The sequence below is a fragment of the Schistocerca piceifrons genome, chromosome 5, assembly GCF_021461385.2.
Source record: "Schistocerca piceifrons isolate TAMUIC-IGC-003096 chromosome 5, iqSchPice1.1, whole genome shotgun sequence".
Taxonomy (NCBI): domain Eukaryota; kingdom Metazoa; phylum Arthropoda; class Insecta; order Orthoptera; family Acrididae; genus Schistocerca; species Schistocerca piceifrons.
Window position 1 is genome coordinate 406,038,604 of NC_060142.1, and position 21,921 is coordinate 406,060,524.

The 21,921-nt window shown below is 40.9% G+C and overlaps 1 protein-coding gene across 2 annotated transcripts in view; it reads left to right on the top strand.

The window, feature by feature from the left end:
- The first annotated feature begins 5,309 nt into the window (after positions 1-5,309).
- The window catches only part of LOC124798707, a 39,265-nt gene continuing 22,653 nt past the window's right edge, over positions 5,310-21,921 (top strand). The window contains exons 1-2 of one of the 2 annotated variants that reach the window (XM_047262219.1): positions 5,310-5,436; positions 17,204-17,547. In XM_047262219.1, the coding sequence (XP_047118175.1) occupies positions 17,227-17,547 (321 nt within the window). In that variant the 5' untranslated portion in view covers positions 5,310-5,436; positions 17,204-17,226. Of the gene's footprint in view, positions 5,437-17,203; positions 17,548-18,635; positions 18,734-21,921 lie in introns of those variants that run through there. The other variant, XM_047262220.1, reaches the window with a different exon arrangement.

Sequence of the window (21,921 nt, forward strand, 5' to 3'; positions counted from 1 at the left end):
AAAGTCGATCGTTCCCTTTGGGACCTTTCCTTGTTGCTTCGAACCATACATTCTGCGTAAAACTGAACTCTACTTTCTGGCATTTTTTAAAATTCCTTTTCACTTAGGCCAAGATCTGTGGGGAAAATCCAGTTGGACAGCTCTGAGGGGGGTCTCTTGAGACAAACAATCGAAAACTTCTACTTGGTGCAGAAGATTGCTCCCGGTCTATGGAAACTGCGATCAATACTCAAGGAAAAGATCGACTGGATATGGGGTTTTACATCTCTGCGGGATATGTTGTCCATGGGATTCACGTGGAAAAAAGTGCAGAACAGCTCTGTTGTACTGCCAGTGTGAAATCATTACCGATTGGTGGCCGCATTTTATTGTAGAAATGAAAAATATTAGAGAAGCAGGCGCAGAAATATTCTGTCTGGATGAAACTTGGATAGACAGTAATATGGCGGTTGGTAAATGTTGTCAGAAGGATGATGATGTCGGCGTTATGACTTATTATTGGCAGTGCTGGATCGAGGAAGGGGTTTGTCAGGGAAGCCCAATTAAAATTCTGGGCTAAATCCACAAAAGTTGGTTACCATGGTCAGATGAACTCTAGAAATTTTGAAAAGTGGTTTGAAAATATAGTCCTCCCAACTCTTCAACCAAAATTAGTGATTGTGATGGACAACGTTCCACACCATAACAGACAGTGGGACAAAGCACCCACATGGTACGATACCAAAGCGAGGATGTTGGAATGGAATGAGGAAGCAGGCTCTGTTCGCTTTAATTCAAGAACATAGACCTGCTAAAAAAATGTATGTTATTGCCGAAATGGCAAAAGAGAAAGGCAGCGTTGTTGTCCACTAGCCACTCTATAATTGTGATCTGTGTGCGGTTGAACTGGCATGGGCAAAAGTAAATCGGTTGCTTAGAGAGCACAGTATCTCAGGGGACCTGTCCAAAGAGAATATGTTTAAGATAGCAAGTGAAATCCTCCTGTCAGTAACTGCTGATGACTGGGCAGGGCACTGCAGGAAAGTCCAGCAAATGTAAGAAGGTTACTGGACGGTATCGTCGAAATCGCAAAAGAAGAAATCAGGTAATGCTGAATCGAACAGTAGCAACAATAACGCACAGATAAGACTGAGTCAGATGATTTATGTATACATACTATTCATATGTGAATAAATGTTCAAAATTTTACTCATTCTTTTTTATAACCGCAATGTAAGTTTTACTACTAATTCTTTATAACTCCGAATTGCCTGTGCAAACTGGCACGGAATTAGTAGCCACAAGTACCATCGTTCAACATGAACCTACCAATTTCCATTTCACGAATCGTGAAAATTCTTATTACGCCCCTGTCTCTCAAGTTTGCTTCTGTAGACGCACAATATGTAGTAGCTGACAGCTGTTGCAGTGGCGGCTAATAGATAGCGCTGTCAGCGCTCCTTGAAGCACAAATTGTATATGAACGCAAGCGTGTTGTCAGCACTGCTTGACGTAAGCGCATTCCAAGGGGTACTTTCCAACAGTATAACGCTCGCACACATGCCGCTGTTGTAAACCAAAGTACTCTGCAGACTGTCGAGATGTTGCCTTGGCCTGCTCGAGCATCAGATCTGTCTCCAGTCGAGCACGTTGGGACATAATCGGACTATAACAACAGCATCATACGCAAACAACATTAGCCGTCTCTGTACTGACCGACGAAGTGCAACAGGCATGGAACTCCGTCCCACAGGCTGACATCCGGCACCTGTACAACGCAATGCATGCACATTTGCATGCTTGCATTCAACATTCTAGCGGTTACACCAGTTATTAATGTACCAGCCTTTCCATATTTCCAATAGCTTTTCTCGCGCTTGCATCAACCTGCAGATATTGCAAAGTTGATCACTTAAATACATTAGCAGAGAAAAGTATTCACGAAATTTCGTTACTCTACATTAATTACTTTTTTAGTGTTGCGATATTTTTCCGTCAGTGTATGTGGTTCATAACATTAGTGAACTGCAGAATTCACTACCGTAAAATTATAAGCAAAATTTTCCAGATAAATTATGACTACTGGCTCCTGTCTAGAGTTCAGAATAGAGTCTTAAGCCTAGTTTACACGACGACAGTGGGTTGCGCCACTCGTTCCGTGGAATGAGTTGCACGCAACTGGTTTCATACAGTATATGACTGTAGACACGGCAACACCAGTATACATTTCAGTTTCGTCGTTTTGTGGGTCCCTGAGTCGTGTCTGAAATGAAAGTTTTGGCATCTGTACGTCGCATGAGTTGTGATGGAATTAAAGCTTGTTGCGCGGAATCGCTGCATTAGAAAAAATAATAATAATAACAATAAGAAATGTGTTTCGATTCGTGACTGGATGAAGAAAACACGTCAGCTCGGTTGCTCAGCATCCTTGCTAAAATAATTTTTAACGGAAGATCCAAGAAGTTCTTTTAATTATCTTAGAATGTCACCAGAACTGTTACTGCCATAGCTACACTCCTGGAAATGGAAAAAAGAACACATTGACACCGGTGTGTCAGACCCACCATACTTGCTCCGGACAATGCGAGAGGGCTGTACAAGCAATGATCACACGCACGGCACAGCGGACACACCAGGAACCGCGGTGTTGGCCGTCGAATGGCGCTAGCTGCGCAGCATTTGTGCACCGCCGCCGTCAGTGTCAGCCAGTTTGCCGTGGCATACGGAGCTCCATCGCAGTCTTTAACACTGGTAGCATGCCGCGACAGCGTGGACGTGAACCGTATGTGCAGTTGACGGACTTTGAGCGAGGGCGTATAGTGGGCATGCGGGAGGCCGGGTGGACGTACCGCCGAGTTGCTCAACACGTGGGGCGTGAGGTCTCCACAGTACATCGATGTTGTCGCCAGTGGTCGGCGGAAGGTGCACGTGCCCGTCGACCTGGGACCGGACCGCAGCGACGCACGGATGCACGCCAAGACCGTAGGATCCTACGCAGTGCCGTAGGGGACCGCACCGCCACTTCCCAGCAAATTAGGGACACTGTTGCTCCTGGGGTATCGGCGAGGACCATTCGCAACCGTCTCCATGAAGCTGGGCTACGGTCCCGCACACCGTTAGGCCGTCTTCCCTCACGCCCCAACATCGCGCAGCCCGCCTCCAGTGGTGTCGCGACAGGCGTGAATGGAGGGACGAATGGAGACGTGTCGTTTTCAGCGATGAGAGTCGCTTCTGCCTTGGTGCCAATGATGGTCGTATGCGTGTTTGGCGCCGTGCAGGTGAGCGCCACAATCAGGACTCCATACGACCGAGGCACACAGGGCCAACACCTGGCATCATGGTGTGGGGAGCGATCTCCTACACTGGCCGTACACCACTGGTGATCGTCGAGGGGACACTGAATAGTGCACGGTACATCCAAACCGTCATCGAACCCATCGTTCTACCATTCCTAGACCGGCAAGGGAACTTGCTGTTCCAACAGGACAATGCACGTCCGCATGTATCCCGTGCCACCCAACGTGCTCTAGAAGGTGTAAGTCAACTACCCTGGCCAGCAAGATCTCCGGATCTGTCCCCCATTGAGCATGTTTGGGACTGGATGAAGCGTCGTCTCACGCGGTCTGCACGTCCAGCACGAACGCTGGTCCAACTGAGGCGCCAGGTGGAAATGGCATGGCAAGCCGTTCCACAGGACTACATCCAGCATCTCTACGATCGTCTCCATGGGAGAATAGCAGCCTGCATTGCTGCGAAAGGTGGATATACACTGTACTAGTGCCGACATTGTGCATGCTCTGTTGCCTGTGTCTATGTGCCTGTGGTTCTGTCAGTGTGATCATGTGATGTATCTGACCCCAGGAATGTGTCAATAAAGTTTCCCCTTCCTGGGACAATGAATTCACGGTGTTCTTATTTCAATTTCCAGGAGTGTAGAATTACACTTGCTTGTATTTTTCTTAATTCGGTTGTATATGTGGTCCTGACTCAATAAATTTTGCCCTACAGCTCAGATATTGTCAGACATCTATGTTATAATCGCACATTATGGTCTCAGTGGCAGCAATATGTTTCTTATTTTTGTAATCAGCATCACTGAAATCCCAAACACCTATGCAAAGCACAGATATCCAAAAAGCGAACATTATTCTCCGTTCTCCACTTCATATTTCAGTTTGTCTACACTCTACGAACACACATAACCTCAAAAACTCATGCAACTAGCATCGCCGGAGTGACCGAGCGGTTCTGGGCACTGCAGTCTGGAACCGCGCGACCGCTACGGTCGCAGGTTCGAATCCTACCTTGGGCATGGATGTGTGTGATGTCCTTAGGTTAGTTAGGTTTAAGTAGCTCTAAGTTCTAGGGGACTGATGACCTCAGAAGTTACAACTGCCTCGGGCATGGATGTGTGTGATGTCCTTAGGTTAGTTAGGTTTAAGTAGTTCTAAGTTCTAGGGGGCTGATGACCTCAGAAGTTAAGTCCCACAGTGCTCAGGGCCATTTGAACCAACTAGTATCGCCAAAGTTGGAACATGCCGGAAGTGTTTAGTTTCACCCAACGAGTTGCGCAAACGCGCGGCGCGCATGTGCAGTTGCCGGTAGCGCAGTTGCCTGCAACCTAGTGTCGTTTTGTAAACTATGCCTTATATTGTAGTGCAATAGTCTTTAATAGGCGACTGGTAGACTTCAGGCAGAGAATTGAAAATCTCGACTCTGAAACAAGCTACACTGCGTAATACTGACTATTAAATAATTTTCTTGCAAGAACACCTCACTACACATTATTTTTTTCCCCTTTCCGTGGGAGGTTAGGGGTGAGAGGGGGGACGCCCCCTTGACCCACGGTGATTTGGAACAGTAATAACATAAAATAATTCGGTGACAGCTATCTAAGAGAACAACAATTACTTAATAAATAGGAGCCTTGATCCCTCAGATTTTTATTTCAAATGAGCGACTTTACAAGAAAACAGACATCCTCATTACAGTTTCTCGTGTTAACTGCTTTCTTCTGCGCATCCACAGATTCGTGCCACGAATATTGCGTGTGTACCGTGTGCTCAGGCGACGTGAACCACGGCCGGCTCTCAACAGAGGCAGCCGTGCGTGAACCAATCTGCGGTTTCAAACATTTACGGTCGCGCCGCTGCTGCAGAGATACATCTTCAACGCACCAACGCACACCTTTAAGGTGCATCGTGTATAGGAGCTTTATCAAGCGACGTGAACCAGTCGGTAGTTCCAAAGATGTACGCTTGGAGCGTTGTTGCAGACATTCCTCGTCAAGGTCTATATAGATCTTGTGTATCGTGTATCTGGCCATAATTTATAAGATCACCGTCTGATTCTGTTGTACTTCGCGGCGTCATTTTTTAAGATATCTTCTACGAAGTTCTCAGCTTTTCACCAGTGACACAGATATTAACAAATTTGACCTGCGCTCGTCTGCTTATCGTGAGTAAATGAGATTAATGTCCTCTAACTAAAACTGTGAAAAATCAAGTCTCATCTAGTGCCAGTAGCAACACTAATGATATCTGTGAACAACTTTGTCTCATCAACACTCTGGAATATTGCGAAGACAGCACACAGACGACCTCATTTCCGTCACTCTTGCGCACTGATTAATGTTGCGCTCAAAGTGAATGTTGGTATGGTCCTGTGTTTTCCAACGTTTCAACTGGCTTTTAGCCAGGTACGGGGACGGGGGAGAATTACGCTAAATAGTACCCACCGGGGACGTAATATGTTCGTTGCACATAAATGCAATACAATAAAACGCATTACAGTTCTGATACTTCACGTACGATTTACCACATACAAAATTATGAAATGTAAACGTCAAAATTAGTTAACCGTATACAGAAAGAATAAATATTGCTGTATTCCATCCCCTAGCCCAAGATAAAAAAAAAATCGCATTTACGTCGCGTTGAACCAGAGGAAGTTAAAGAGGTGTAATCAAAATTTGGAAGTAATAAGGCCTGATCGCCGAAAAAAAGGTACGTCCGTTTGAATGGAATTCAGGGAACAACAGAAATACTTGCTCTGATTGTTAGAGCGTGATCAAGCGACCATTTGGTACATTACAATCGATTCATATCCAGTAATTATGATATGACTTATTGCGATCGTACGTTTTTATTTCCTTAGGCTACCAGTACTTAACCAGATTACTATTATGTGGGGTGTCCATCTAATTTACTTAACTTTGGGCAACTACCGCCACAATAATGTTAGTGCAGTTGGTACAGTTGTTTCATGTACCGTAATAACCAAGTTTCATGGAGGATGGAACAATAGACCGATTGACAAGACTTTTTTATGGAAGATCCAAACTTAGTATATTAGCCCTTTATGTACTTCAAATGTAATGTAAATCAGAGTGAACGTACTGTATCGAACTTCATTTCGCTGCAGTACTAACATTTTTTTTGTCCTCACTTCACTATGCTGCAACACTGACACTTTTGTTCCAGATGCACACAAAAAATTTCTGACGGGGGCATATCGCTTTTGGTCCTCGTTAAAGAACATCTGTGCGGCCACCGCTGTTTACGATTAATGTAAGCGCTTACCGATTGGACAGCCTGTCAAAATGTACCGTACGGTAGTAAGTGTTGGCGCATGATGGGTTAAGAAATCATTTATCAGAGCTTGATAAGGGAGAGATAGAGTACGGTATTACATCTGGTGCCTGGAGTAAAGGCTGAAGACTTGCTGTACGGCAGTTCATTATATAATATACTATCAATAAAAATAACGTTGCACTGTAAATATGGATACAATCTCGAAACTAGACGGAATGAAAATAAAAGTTCCGTGCAATATGATCTGCTGTAAGATGGGAGTTATTTTGGACAGCTTTTAACATACAGTATTTATTGATCGGCAACCAGTTATAAAGATGAACACCAAATGAACTTCTGCGACATATTTGATTACGGGTATACAGTTCGCCAAATCATTTTACGTGCTGTACAGAAATTGTATTCCTTTCCAAACTTTGAATTTTAGTTTGGCAGTGGTACTAAAGAAAACTTTTGGACATTTTTATCCGAATGTAACAAACGTTCGTTAACTATCCACTGACTTTGGCGTAGAGTATATGAAATATCAAATCTTGTCCTTTACGTAGAATATTTCATCCTACATCTTTATTAGTGGGCTGACTGTTTCTACAAATTTTTGACAACATGCACTATGTACCTCATCATAAGACTCATTCTCCTTCCTTGGGAAACGCCAACCTTCAAAGTTAACAATTACAACATCACATGTTTTGAAGACATGAGGCAGTTTTAATATGATGCTGTTATTTGGGTACAGACAATGCTGTACTCCATGCATCCAAAATACATGAAACATGTGTCATTCTATTCCGTCTTTGGGTCAACAACAGAAATGGACACTATGGGCTCTTTGTCATCTTCATGTGGAGAAACATCTGTAGGCAAGGATGTAAGTCAGTATTCCTTTGGACAAGATTTTGAAAGCTGTGCAGTCAAACTAGAACTAGAAAAGCTGTCCATCTTGATCATAACTATCTACGGGTCACCAGTAGGAAATACCCCAAAGTTCCTTGCGCAACTAGAAACTGTGCTTATAAAGCTTTGCAAGAGCAACAGTAAAAATTTAATCTGTGGATTTTAACATTGAATTTACATCAACCAACAGTAATCATAGACAGTTAAAAACACTAATGTCTAGCATTAACTTACACCCAATGATCTCATTCCCAACAGAGATGGATGACTACAACAAAACTGTGATTGACAAGTTTTCCTGGACCCCCCACACACTATTGTGATGTAAAAACGCAGGCTGCGGTAAATGGCCTATCTGATCATGGTCAAATAGCAGTCCTATAACTCAGCAAAAGAAAAACAGTTAATGTACACACCCAAGTTAGCAAGGGTGCCCATCCCATAGTTTATAGGGGGGGGGGGGGGGGGTCAGGGTTGTATAGGGCTAGATTTGGAAGTGTGAAGTATTTTTAGTATTTTGGAAGTGAATGCCAACTTGAAAGTAGCCATAGAAAGTTGGTTTCAACTCTGTTAAAAACCTGTGTAACACAAACTTTTAGGTCATTACCTTGAGAGAAAAATGCTGTCCACACTATATTTTTTCTTTCAGTGAGAGCTGGGGGGGGGGGGGGGGTGAGGCACGGGGTATGGGCGCCCTCACAAGTTATTCGTGTTAGAATAATAAACAAAGAATCGACCAATATCTTTAGAAATAGTCTACAACAGGAACTATGAGAAGAAATCGATCATGAAGACACTAAGAATAAGAAATTTAATTCATTATTAAATCTGTCTCTCAAACACTTTGAAGCCAACTTCCAAAGACAACCAAAACTAAATCAAATGTAATAGGTAGAAAGTCTGGATAACAGCTTGGATTAGAATATTATGTGCTAGAGAAAGGGAACTTTACCTACAACAGAGGAATAGTACACACAAAGAAGTGAACATAACTATAAGAGATACTATAAAATCTTAAATTAACAAGGCAAACAATAAAACAAAAACCATGTGGAAAATTGTAAAATTTGAAACAAACAAGTACAAAATATTAGAAGAAACAGGGGTAGCACAGTTAATGGAAACTGGGGTGAACCACAATAATCTGAAAACGGCAGCCTCTGAGTACAATAAATTTTTCGTCTCTCTAACTGAAAAAACAGAAATACAAACATTCAACCTCCCTCAGAAGCTATAAAATTACTTGATCTTACACAAAGTACACCACTGAAAGCATTGCACTTCAAATCCACAACAGCCAACCCAGACTTATTGCATATGATGGAATATCAATCAGGGCACTAAAATTATAGGGTGGCTTAATCAGCAACATATTGTGCTGTTTATGTAACCAGTCTATGAAAATATGGGTATTTCTTCATAGATTAAAACATGCTACAGTGACACCAATACACAAAAGTGGTGACAGACATATAATATCTAACTATTGGTCTATCTCTACGCTGCCAGTTCTTCCAAAAATATTTGAGGGGGTAGCGTACCGTAGGCTACATGAACACCTAACTCACTCGCTCACTGGCACCCTCCCAGTTTGCCTTTAGCAAAGGGCTCTTCACAGCAGGAGCAATATTCAGTCTCACAAAGGAAGTTCTTGATGAAATGAACTGTAGAAGATATCCATTACAAATTTTCTATGATATTGCTAATGCTTTTCATTGTATAAAACATAACATATTAGTACAGAAACTCCTACACTGTGGCATCAAAGACCAACCATTAGCTTGGCTAGAATTTTACTTACATACCAAGAAACACTGTTGCTCTAACAGGTGTGGGTGAAACAATAAAATCAGAGGGGGGAACTATTAAGTATGGTGTTTCCCAAAGCTTGATCCTCAGACCATTGAACTTCTTAGTGCACATTCATGACCTACCAGCACCAGGAAATAAAATTGCAGATACAGTAATGTTTGCTGTTAACAAGTATCATGATCAACAGTATGCAATCCTCAATACAGATTAAAACTGAAACAATAACACGACAAGTGTGCAAGTGATTTGCAGCAAATAAACTATTATTAAACCTCTCAGAAACAAATTTAATGCAGTTTCACATAGCTAATAACAAGCTACAAGCTCTCAAAATAGATATCAATGGTCAGAAAATAAATGAAACTTCACATATAAGATTTCTAGGAATACAAAAGGATACTAAATTAAGATGAAATAAAAATATTGATTACCTGCTGAAGAAACTTAGATCAGTATGCTTTGCACTACGAGGTATTTCGCCCTGTGTTGAGAGGGAAATAATAATGTTGTCATGCTTTGCACATTTCTACCCTCTGATGTCATATGGGATAATATTCTGAGGAAATGCTGCAAAAGTTGAGAAGTTTTCAAAATGCAGAAGTGGGGTGTGAGTTGATCTGTGGTGTTTCAAATCAGACATCCTGCAGGTGCCTATTCAAGACAAATAGAACCCTGACAATTGCAAGTTAGTGTCTGCTAGTTGATGGTACTTGTAAACAACATCAGAAAACTTTTCCAGACTAATGATGCAATCATGATGCAAGTCAGAAGCAAAGCCTCCATAAAGACTCAGTAACTCTCTACACAGCACAAGAGGAATTATCTTGGCCAGAATAAGAATTTACAAAAAACTCCCACTGAATATAAAAAAGGACAGTGACAGTCCTTATGTATTGAGGAGGAAACTGTAGCGATTCCTCATAAACCATACCGTATAAAATTTAAATGAATTTCTAGAGCTATAAGATTTCTAAAATATATATTATGTTATAAATCATGTAAATTGTATTGCAATGCATGTAATATTGTATATCTTGTACGTATATTGTCTGCAGTATGGTTGTTTTTCTTGAAAACTTGAATGTAATATTGTATGTCTCGTATTGGTGTTGTTCCCATATTGTTTGTTTTTCTTCCCTTGTTGCCCATTTAATATTGTATTCATTGACCTGTGCTATATTACTGCACAATCTTTGTACTAGCATGTTCCAGCACAATTTTTGTACTGCTACATTACAGCACAATCTTTGTACAAAATATAATTTAACAGGACCAAATAAAAATCAAATCAAATCACTGTGATACTTTGCTATAAGGATTGCACTTTCCTCAATGTGCACGTTAGTTGCAGATTGTTAACGTACTTTAGATGACATCATAGAGGTTGGCAGCAACTACACTTTTTTCTGACACAACATTTACCTTACTCCCTCTCTTCATAACATGTCTCTTTTAAAGAGTGTGCTCTCCTCAGTGTGCATGTTCATTGCAGATTGTTCATGTACTTTAGGTGACATTGTAGAAGTTGGCAGCAACTAAACTCTTTTCTGACACAACATTTAGCTTATTCCTTCTCTTCATAACATGTCTCATTTTGTTGTCACCATATGGTCTTATTTTTCCTTACTTTTCTAGAAGTACTTCACCCACTGCTCTGTCATCGAACTCAAGATTTTTTCAAGAATTGCTTGCTTAGCTCAGTGCAGAACCTCATTACTATTCAAGAAAGACCTTGTTTTGTGTGCACTGGGGAGGGGGGTCTGATAGAGGATTATAATTTAAAATCTTATTACATCAGGATATTTCCAATCTCTGACAAATTAATCTCTTCTTTTTCTAGATTTGTATGAATTCTCATATCTGATACACCAACAAAGAAAGATTACTTTGCTCTATAATATAATCATATGGATTTGCAAGGTTTCAATGGATACAATCAGAAATTTGAATTAACTGAGCAGTAACAGGTTTTAGCAGAACTTTTGGCAAGCTGTAGGTGCAACTGTTTCTGGCCATGGATGTTAAGGTGTTGCGCAAAACTGGATGTATAAATGACTTAGAAAGTGACACAAAATTAAGTCTATAGTCACTTTGTAATGCTATTTCATGGCATTAAAAGATGTTTGGCAGCATAATTATTACAATGATTTTATGGGCACCCATAGCTGCCACTTGACAGTCAAATGGCATACACCTGATAAGCATAACACTCTGATGTTGGCTACAATCCACCTTTCACACCTCAGTTTGCTTTGCTGCCACCACCTCCCTACCCCCATACCCTACTCACTCCCTTAAAACTCTCTATAATCCACCAAAGAAACCTACATGGAATGTACGCCCACTACGTTTGCTGTAAGCCCATTACCAACAGCAATTCACTTAATGCAAAGAGCAAGCAATAAAATGTTTCAGAAATGGAGGAAGATCAGTTTATCTTAAGAGCCATGTCTCTTATTCATCAATTTTGATGGAGAGATGCATGTTTGCCATTATCTACATGGAGCTCCACTGTGCATGATGTTCACAGTACAGTGTGGTAAAAGTGATTGTCATGTGTGCAACATATAAGTGTAGATGGTATAGACCTCCGATTTGTTGAGAGAAAGATATAACTTGTATCGAATGTAAAACTCTTATTGTAAACTTGGTGGATCTGATGATGTTGCACTTTTCTCCAAATAGTTATGGCCTCATCTTTCATCATCCATTTTACACACCCTGTGTAGTAATTCGAAGGGGGGAGTGAGAAGAAGAATGTCTGATGTTTGCAGGTCACAGTTTATCAGATGTTCACCAAGTTAATAATTATGTAATGTTAATAAGCTGAAATTCTGAGACACAGAGGTGAAAACACAAATCTAAAAGCAAAGATATGGGTAACAAGAGGCATAAAAATATTGAGCAACACAAAAAGGGACTTTCTCAATTACAGAAAAAGTTCCTTAAGTTATATTACAAAGTAAACTCTAAAAAACTGATGCACCATGAAGGCATTATTCGAATGGGATGGAAATCTGTAGATAAGATGCACATACACACTATGTGATCAAAAGCATCTGGACATCCACAAAAACATAAGTTTTTCATATTAGGTGCATTGTGCTGCCAGCTACTCCATATCAGCGACTTCAGTAGTCATTAGAAATTGTGATAGATCAGAATGGGGCACTGTTTGGAACTCAAGGACTTAAGACGTGGTCAGATGATTGGGTGTCACTTGTGTCATATGTTTGTAGGTGAGACTTCCATACTCCTTAACATCCCTAGGTCCACTGTTTCAGATGTGATAGTGAAGTGGAAACTTGAAGGGACATGTACAGCACAAAAGTGTACAGGCCGACCTCATCTGTTGGCTTACAGAGGCTGCTGACAATTGAAGAGGGTCTTAATGCGTAATAGGCAGACATCTATCCAGACCATCACACAGGAATTCCAAACTGCATCAGGATCGACTGAAAGTACTATGATAGTTAGGTGGGAGGTGAGAAAACTTGGATTTCATGGTCGAGCAGCTGCTCAAAGCCACACATCATGCTGGTAAATGCCAAACAACGCGTCGCTTGGTGTAAGGAGTGTAAACATTGGACGACTGAACAGTGGAAAAACGTTGTGTGGAGTGACAAATCATGGCACACAATGTGTCAATTCAATGGCAGGGTGTGGGTATGGCGAACGTCCGGTGAACACCATCTGCCAGCGTGTGTAGTGCCAACAGTAAAATTCAGAGGTGGTGGTGTTAAGGTGTGGTCCTGTTTTTCATGGAGGGGGCTTGCACCCCTTGTTGTTTTGCATGGCACTATCACTGCACAGGCCTACATTGACGTTTTAAGCACCTTCTTGCTTCCCACTGTTGAAGAGCAATTTGGGGTTGGCGACTGCATCTTTCAACATGGTCGAGCAGCTGTTCATAATGCAAGGCCTGTTGTGGAGTGGTTCCACGACAATAACATTCCTGTAATGGACTGGCCTGCACAGAGTCCTGACATGAATCCTACAGAACACCTTTGGGATGTTTCGGAATGCCGACTTCATGCCAGGCCTCACCGACCAAAATCGATACCCCTCCTCAGTGCAGCACTATGTGAATAATGGGCTGCCATTCCCCAAGAAACCTTCCAGCACCTGATTGAACGTATGCGTGCGAGAGTGGAAGCTCTCATCATGGCTAAGGGTGGGCCAACACTATATTGAATTCCACTATTACCGATGGAGGGCGCCATGAACTTGTAACTTGCTTTCAGCCAGGTGTCCGGATACTTTTGGTCACATAGTGAATGTAGATATGATGCACATATACAGACAAACAAATGATTACAATTTCAGAAAAACAGGGTCATTTATTAAAAAGAAAGAACTTCACAAATTGAGCAAGTTAATAATGCGTTGACCTACCCCTGGTTCTTATGCAAGCAGTTATTCAGTTTGGCACTGATTGGCAGAGTTGTTGAATCTCCTCCTGAGGGATATTGTGTAAAATTCTGTCCAGTTAGCACAGTAGATCATCAAAAATCCTGAGCTGTTAGAGGGTCATGCCCATAATGCTCCAAACGTTCTGAACTGGGGAGAGATTCAGTGACCTTACTGGCCAAGGTAGAATTCGGCAAGCACAAACACAAGCAGTGGAAATTCTTGCTAGGTGCAGGGAGGCATTATCTTGCTGCATATCTGAAGGAACAGGCACTGCAGCCTTCATGAAATACATGAAATGTATTTGCAGTTGAAAATATGGGCAACCACCAGCTGCGTAATGAAATGGTGACAATGAAAATTTGTGCTGGATCGAAACTTGAACATGGATTTGCCAATTATTGTGAGGGTTTACCTTCAAACATGACTCATGGCCAGACCCAAGCTTCTATAAGTTATCAATCATGTGTCTACAACCTGCACTCATTACATATATTCCTGTACAAGGGAGACATTTTAATCAAATGTCACTTGCCCTTGGCAGGTAAATATGATATTGCTGCACCTGTGCTGTAGACACATGGTTGATAACATACGAAAGTTTGGGTCAGGCTGTGAGTCGTGCCCGCATAGCCTAATGATAAGGCAACACCTATTGATAAGCGGGGAATCTGGGTCCGAGTCATGGTCTGACACAAAATTTCATTATTTTCATTCCATTACACAGCAGATGGTTGTCCATATTCCCAACTGTAAATACATTTCATGTATCAATCCTGGTTGTTGAATCGTATAACAGGCATCACTCAGCTTAGTATCCTGCCACCATCTGGGCCAACTCCAGACACTTCTTCACTGGTCACTGGGGCTTAATTCAAAGCAGGACTCATCACTGAATACAGTTCTACTCTATTCAATGAGATTCCAGACTGAATTTGCCCAACAGCACCACAAACTGGCTTTTTGGTGTACAGAGAAGTTCAATGGTAGTCAGTGCAAGGGGTACCACGATGCAGCCCCCTTTCTGTGAGCCACCAGTTAATGATCTTTGTGCTAAATGAAGCACCAGTTGCACATCAGATTGATGATAATAATGAATCCAGGGCTCTGAGTGCCTCTCTGATAATTTCTGTCTTCACATTCTGTCGTCTCTAGGTCGACTGCTTTCTTCTTGCCGATGTCTTAGGTCATGGTTCACCCATTTTTGCCAACATCGTCAAATGGTGGCACTGCTGCTATTCAAATATCAAGTGATTTACCGATTACTCCAACTTCATTGAGGCCAACTACTCATCCTCTCCCAAATTCTGAGATATGTGAATATTGTTCATGCTTCTGTCTGCAAGGCATAGTTACTGTCTGTATATGTGTGGATGGATATGTGTGTGAGTGCGAGTGTATACCCGTCCTTTTTTCCCCCTAAGGTAAGTCTTTCCGCTCCTGGGATTGGGATGACTCCTTACCCTCTCCCTTAAAACCCACATCCTTTCGTCTTTCCCTCTCCTTCCCTCTTTCCTGATGAGGCAACAGTTTGTTGCGAAAGCTTGAATTTTGTGTGTACGTTTGTATTCGTTTGTGTGTCTGTCGACCTGCCAGCACTTTCATTTGGTAAGTCACATCATCTTTGTTTTTAGATATAAGTACACAGAATGAAATTTGTGAAGACTTTGTGCCCTGTATCGACATGTCCTCTAATTACTATCCTTGCCAGTTGTTTGGTCAGTACCTGTATGAATACCAATTTGTGACTAATTTGCATAACTCCTTCATGGTACATTTTCTTCCCCTTTTTCTTAGATTGTAGATTGAGATATATGGACAAGTCATACATCACACATAAACAATGGCTAATGATAAATTTATATTAGAATTATAAAATAAAAGCAAATCAATGTGGAAAGTAATAAAGCAGGAATGAAATAGTAAAAAGGAAAATATCAGCGTGACCTGTGACAAGAATTACTGACCCCCAACAGATTGCAAATCTCATCATGCAGTACTATGCAAACAGTACAATAAAATCTGATAATCAATAGCCCAAACAATCACCAGAACAAAGTAAATTTTTTGCTTCCACACAGTCTGTTGGATGAAACGACACTAAATGAAACATACACAATTAAAAACCTTCAAAAAATGCCCTCAGGAGTTGATGGTGTTCCAGACTTCACCATTAAGGAATGTATTATTAACATTGCAACACCCCCTTGCAGATATTATCAACTCATACTATTCAATAAGGAACCTTTCCTCACTGTCTTAAAAATTGCCAAACTGATCAATATTCATAAAAAGGTGCCAAAGCAAATTTAGAAAACTATAGGTACACCAGTCTCTTTACTATCAAGTTTTGCAAAAATCACTGAAAGATTCATGAATAACAGATTAATGAAAATTTCTGGAAAAGAACAAAATCCTCACTAATGCCCAATATGGTTTTCAGAAAAATAAATCTATGACTGGTGACATCTATAATTTTTTATAAAATGCTCTAGAAGCAATGGACGAAAAACAAAATGTGGCTGGTATTTTCTTAGATCTAACGTAAGCGAAGCTTTTCACATCTTGAAGCATAAAATCGTGCACGGAAACCACCAAAAGTGCAGCATTAGAGGCATTGCTTTAATACAGTTCTCCTCATCCTTAACAAATCAGAAGCAAACACTTGAACTAACTGATAGCCCCAGATGTAGGAATAATGAAAAGAGGAGTCCCTCAAGGATCCACTTTTGTGCCTATACCTTTCTTCTGCACAAAAAAAACCTAGATCTAAGCACTGAATCACAAATAAATACCATCTTTGTAGGTGACACTAGCAACTTTCTTATGGGAAAACTGCACAACAACTACAAGTAAACATAAGTTAAGCTACAACCCAAATAAAATAGATTTGAAGGAAATAAGCTAATAATACATACAGCCAAAACAACTTTTCTAAACTTCTGTTTATTGAGGGGAAGACTCCAACTCCTCTGTGACAATAAACTGCAGTGGAATTGCACCCACACTGGAAACAAAATTTCTAGGCTTATGACTTCAACAGTATTTTAAATGGCACACACATAAGGGAAAAAAATGTGGCACTGAAGGAAGTGTGCTATAGCCTATGTTTACTGGCACACAAAACAAGTTTCCACACTGTTCGAATTGCATATCTAGCCCAGTTCTACAGCATTCTACAGTATGGTAGCACAACTGCTAGCTCAGTCATCTCATTGGCACAAAAAAGAGCTTAAGAGCAATGTATTGTGCACCACAAACAGATGCCTGCAGGTCCCTCTTTCAAAAGTCTTTGATCCTCCCACTTTCATGTATTTTTACGCTAGAAACATGTACATATGTGGGAAAGAATGTAAAAGAGATAAATAAAAACTTTAATATACTGTACATGAACATAATTAGTTGAAAATAAGGAGGTAATTTGCAGTCATTCATTATATTTGCAAAAGACCTAAAGAATGTAATAGATATGTTGCTGGCTCAAAATAACATGAAGTTGCTTTTAATTACAGCTGCTGCAGTTAAACACAAAACAATGTCTGAAGTCACTGGAACAGAAGCAGAGTTACTGAAAATTTCAGCCATGTTCAAAGAACATATTCTTACTGATATATTGAAAGATGTGAGTGGGCAGTCAGATGTAGCACTCACGGGTTACACATTGTCTCCATTAGATGATAAGGGAGAGTGCTACACAAGTGACATTAGAAGAATACGAATTCAAGGCACATCACATAATGGCTCTGAAGCACATTCTGTAGCAGTTGTTATTAAAGCTCTACCTTCTAATATTTGCCATAAACAACCATTTGGATTGGCACAATTCTACAGAAATGAAGTACACTTCTACAAAGAGGTAAGAAAAATACACTTCAGTGAAAGCTTACATATTCAGTTTTTATTTTCTTCATAATCATTGTCATCATCATACAATACGTGGCTTGTTCAGAAAGTAAGAAAAAGTGTATTTGAAAAAAATTACAGTATGTTCATGACACTTTATCCACATAATTGCCAACCCATTCAATGCATGTGGTCAACCATGGCATACACTTCTTTATGCCCTCAAAGATCTCACCTGCCAACTCCTTCCCTCACTTAAGAACCTCTTTCTAAACCTGCTCATCAGTTGAAAATTTTTATTCCACTCTTCTGCGCCTTCACAGGGGACCAATCAGTGGGCTACAATGGGTGGTTCTAAACATCCTAACCAAATGAGTCCAGAAGCACTTTGGTGGCTAAGACTGTATGAGGACAGGTGTTGTCCTACAAGCACATTCCTCTCATTGGCATTCCCCTTTTGTTTTGAACAAACCTTGAGTTTTTTTAGGTGTTCACAATATTGTTTTGCATTGATGGTCTCCTTATGAGGCAGAAATTCAATCAAAATGATGTCTTTTCTATCTCAAAACAATGAGGCCATGATTTCCTCTCCTGAAATGGTGATTTTGAATTTTTTGGCACAAGGAATTGATGTGATGCCTCTGTGCAGACTGTCTTTTTGACTCATATGTGTAATGATCTACCCACATTTCATCATCAATCACAATAGTGCTCAGAAAAGCCTCACCTTCCAATTCAAGTTGCTGAAGAAACTTATGGGTGCTACTGACCTTGTTTTTCTTGATCTGCTATGTCAGCATTTTGGTACTCATCTTGCACAGTTTCTGGTATCCTAACATTTCTGTGAGTGTCTTGCAAAAACTAATTCTGTAGAGTTGAGGAAACAGCGCAGAAATTTCATTCACTGTCAGCTGTCAATCATGAATAGTTTCCTTGATTTTTTGCACCAATTCGTCAGTCAAAATGGAAGGTATCCACTATTCTGTTTGTCATGAACATTTATTCTGTCTTGACTAAACTCCCTACACCAATTAAACACAGTTGTTTTGTTCATAGCACCTTCACAGTGAATGATTCTGATTACCGAAAAATTTTTTATAGGTGTTACTCCTTTCATGAGTAGGAAGCAGATCACAGCACCTGATTCAAACCTGTTGGGATTTCTTACTGTCATATTTGATGCAACTGGACACTGCAATGTAAGTGTATGTTCTACCATGTTTTTGCGATGCTCCCTCTGGTCAGGGGATCCCCTCTACCACCCAGTGATGAAAAAAACCACTGCCCGTTATCCCGTTATGGTTGCAGTACACTTACTGTCTGAACTTACATAGTAATATACATCACTATTTACCATACACAACAATCATTATCAAGTGGGGGTGACATGTCCCCCCCTCCCCCCCCCCCCCCCCCCCCCAATATTTTTTGAAAAGCAATTTCAATTTTTTGAGTCTTTGTTGACAAAAAATGACACCACTGCATGACTATATCTAAGCTTAATTAACTACACATACCAAAATCTCTTTGCAGTAAGAATTAATGGTTTGCACGGTTTACTAACACACCAGTGAAGCAAAGCTACTTATATTATTAACTAAAAAGACAATATTCCCAGTTTTAATGAATTGTGTTGGTATGTCTCTGAGTGATGAAGGAGTGGGGTGGATTAGCATGAATATGTGTGGTTTTGCTGTAAGTGAGTAGGAGGGGAGGCCAGGGGCTGGATGGTTAACATTCAAATACTATGTGACAATCAGTTCCAGTCCTGTGTTGGTATAATAATAAAGTTAGTCAGTGATGTGTCCCCCCCATGAACCATGGACCTTGCCGTTGGTGGGGAGGCTTGCGTGCCTCAGCGATACAGATAGCCATACCGTAGGTGCAACCACAACGGAGGGGTATCTGTTGAGAGGCCAGACAAACGTGTGGTTCCTGAAGAGGGGCAGCAGCCTTTTCAGTAGTTGCAAGGGCAACAGTCTGGATGATTGACTGATCTGGCCTTGTAACAATAACCAAAACGGCCTTGCTGTGCTGGTACTACGAACGGCTGAAAGCAAGGGGAAACTACAGCCGTAATTTTTCCCGAGGGCATGCAGCTTTACTGTATGATTACATGATGATGGCGTCCTCTTGGGTAAAATATTCCGGAGGTAAAATAGTCCCCCATTCGGATCTCCGGGCGGGGACTACTCAAGAGGATGTCGTTATCAGGAGAAAGAAAACTGGCGTTCTACGGATCGGAGCGTGGAATGTCAGATCCCTTAATCGGGCAGGTAGGTTAGAAAATTTAAAAAGGGAAATGGATAGGTTGAAGTTAGATATAGTGGGAATTAGTGAAGTTTGGTGGCAGGAGGAACAAGACTTCTGGTCAGGTGACTACAGGGTTATAAACACAAAATCAAATAGGGGTAATGCAGGAGTAGGTTTAATAATGAATAGGAAAATAGGAATGCGGGTAAGCTACTACAAACAGCATAGTGAACGCATTATTGTGGCCAAGATAGATATGAAGCCCACACCTACTACAGTAGTACAAGTTTATATGCCAACTAGCTCTGCAGATGACGAAGAAATTGAAGAAATGTATGATGATATAAAAGAAATTATTCAGATTGTGAAGGGAGACGAAAATTTAATAGTCATGGGTGACTGGAATTCGAGTGTAGGAAAAGGGAGAGAAGGAAACATAGTAGATGAATATGGATTGGGGGACAGAAATGAAAGAGGAAGCCGCCTTGTAGAATTTTGCACAGAGCACAACATAATCATAACTAACACTTGGTTTAAGAATCATGAAAGAAGGTTGTATACGTGGAAGAACCCTGGAGATACTAAAAGGTATCAGATAGATTATATAATGGTAAGACAGAGATTTAGGAACCAGGTTTTAATTTGTAAGACATTTCCAGGGGCAGATGTGGACTCTGACCACAATCTATTGGTTATGACCTGTAGATTAAAACTGAAGAAACTGCAAAAAGGTGGGAATTTAAGGAGATGGGACCTGGATAAACTAAAAGAACCAGAGGTTGTACAGAGATTCAGGGAGAGCATAAGGGAGCAATTGACAGGAATGGGGGAAATAAATACAATAGAAGAAGAATGGGTAGCTTTGAGGGATGAAGTAGTGAAGGCAGCAGAGGATCAAGTAGGTAAAAAGACGAGGGCTAGTAGAAATCCTTGGGTAACAGAAGAAATACTGAATTTAATTGATGAAAGGAGAAAATATAAAAATGCAGTAAGTGAAACAGGCAAAAAGGAATACAAATGTCTCAAAAATGAGATCGACAGGAAGTGCAAAATGGCTAAGCAGGGATGGCTAGAGGACAAATGTAAGGATGTAGAGGCCTATCTCACTAGGAGTAAGATAGATACCGCCTACAGGAAAATTAAAGAGACCTTTGGAGATAAGAGAACGACTTGTATGAATATCAAGAGCTCAGATGGAAACCCAGTTCTAAGCAAAGAAGGGAAAGCAGAAAGGTGGAAAGAGTATATAGAGGGTCTATACAAGGACGATGTACTTGAGGACAATATTATGGAAATGGAAGAGGATGTAGATGAAGATGAAATGGGAGATATGATACTGCGTGACGAGTTTGACAGAGCACTGAAAGACCTGAGTCGAAACAAGGCCCCCGGAGTAGACAATATTCCATTGGAACTACTGACGGCTGTGGGAGAGCCAGTCCTGACAAAACTCTACCATCTGGTGAGCAAGATGTATGAAACAGGCAAAATACCCTCAGACTTCAAGAAGAATATAATAATTCCAATCCCAAAGAAAGCAGGTGTTGACAGATGTGAAAATTACCGAACTATCAGCTTAATAAGTCACAGCTGCAAAATACTAACACGAATTCTTTACAGACGAATGGAAAAACTAGTAGAAGCCAACCTCGGGGAAGATCAGTTTGGATTCCATAGAAACATTGGAATACGTGAGGCAATACTGACCTTACGACTTATCTTAGAAGAAAGATTAAGGAAAGGCAAACCTACGTTTCTAGCATTTGTAGACTTAGAGAAAGCTTTTGACAATGTTGACTGGAATACTCTCTTTCAAATTCTGAAGGTGGCAGGGGTAAAATACAGGGAGCGAAAGGCTATTTACAATTTGTACAGAAACCAGATGGCAGTTATAAGAGTTGAGGGACATGAAAGGGAAGCAGTGGTTGGGAAGGGAGTAAGACAGGGTTGTAGCCTCTCCCCGATGTTGTTCAATCTGATATTGAGCAAGCAGTAAAGGAAACAAAAGAAAAATTAGGAGTAGGTATTAAAATTCATGGAGAAGAAATAAAAACTTTGAGGTTCGCCGATGACATTGTAATTCTGTCAGAGACAGCAAAGGACTTGGAAGAGCAGTTGAATGGAATGGACAGTG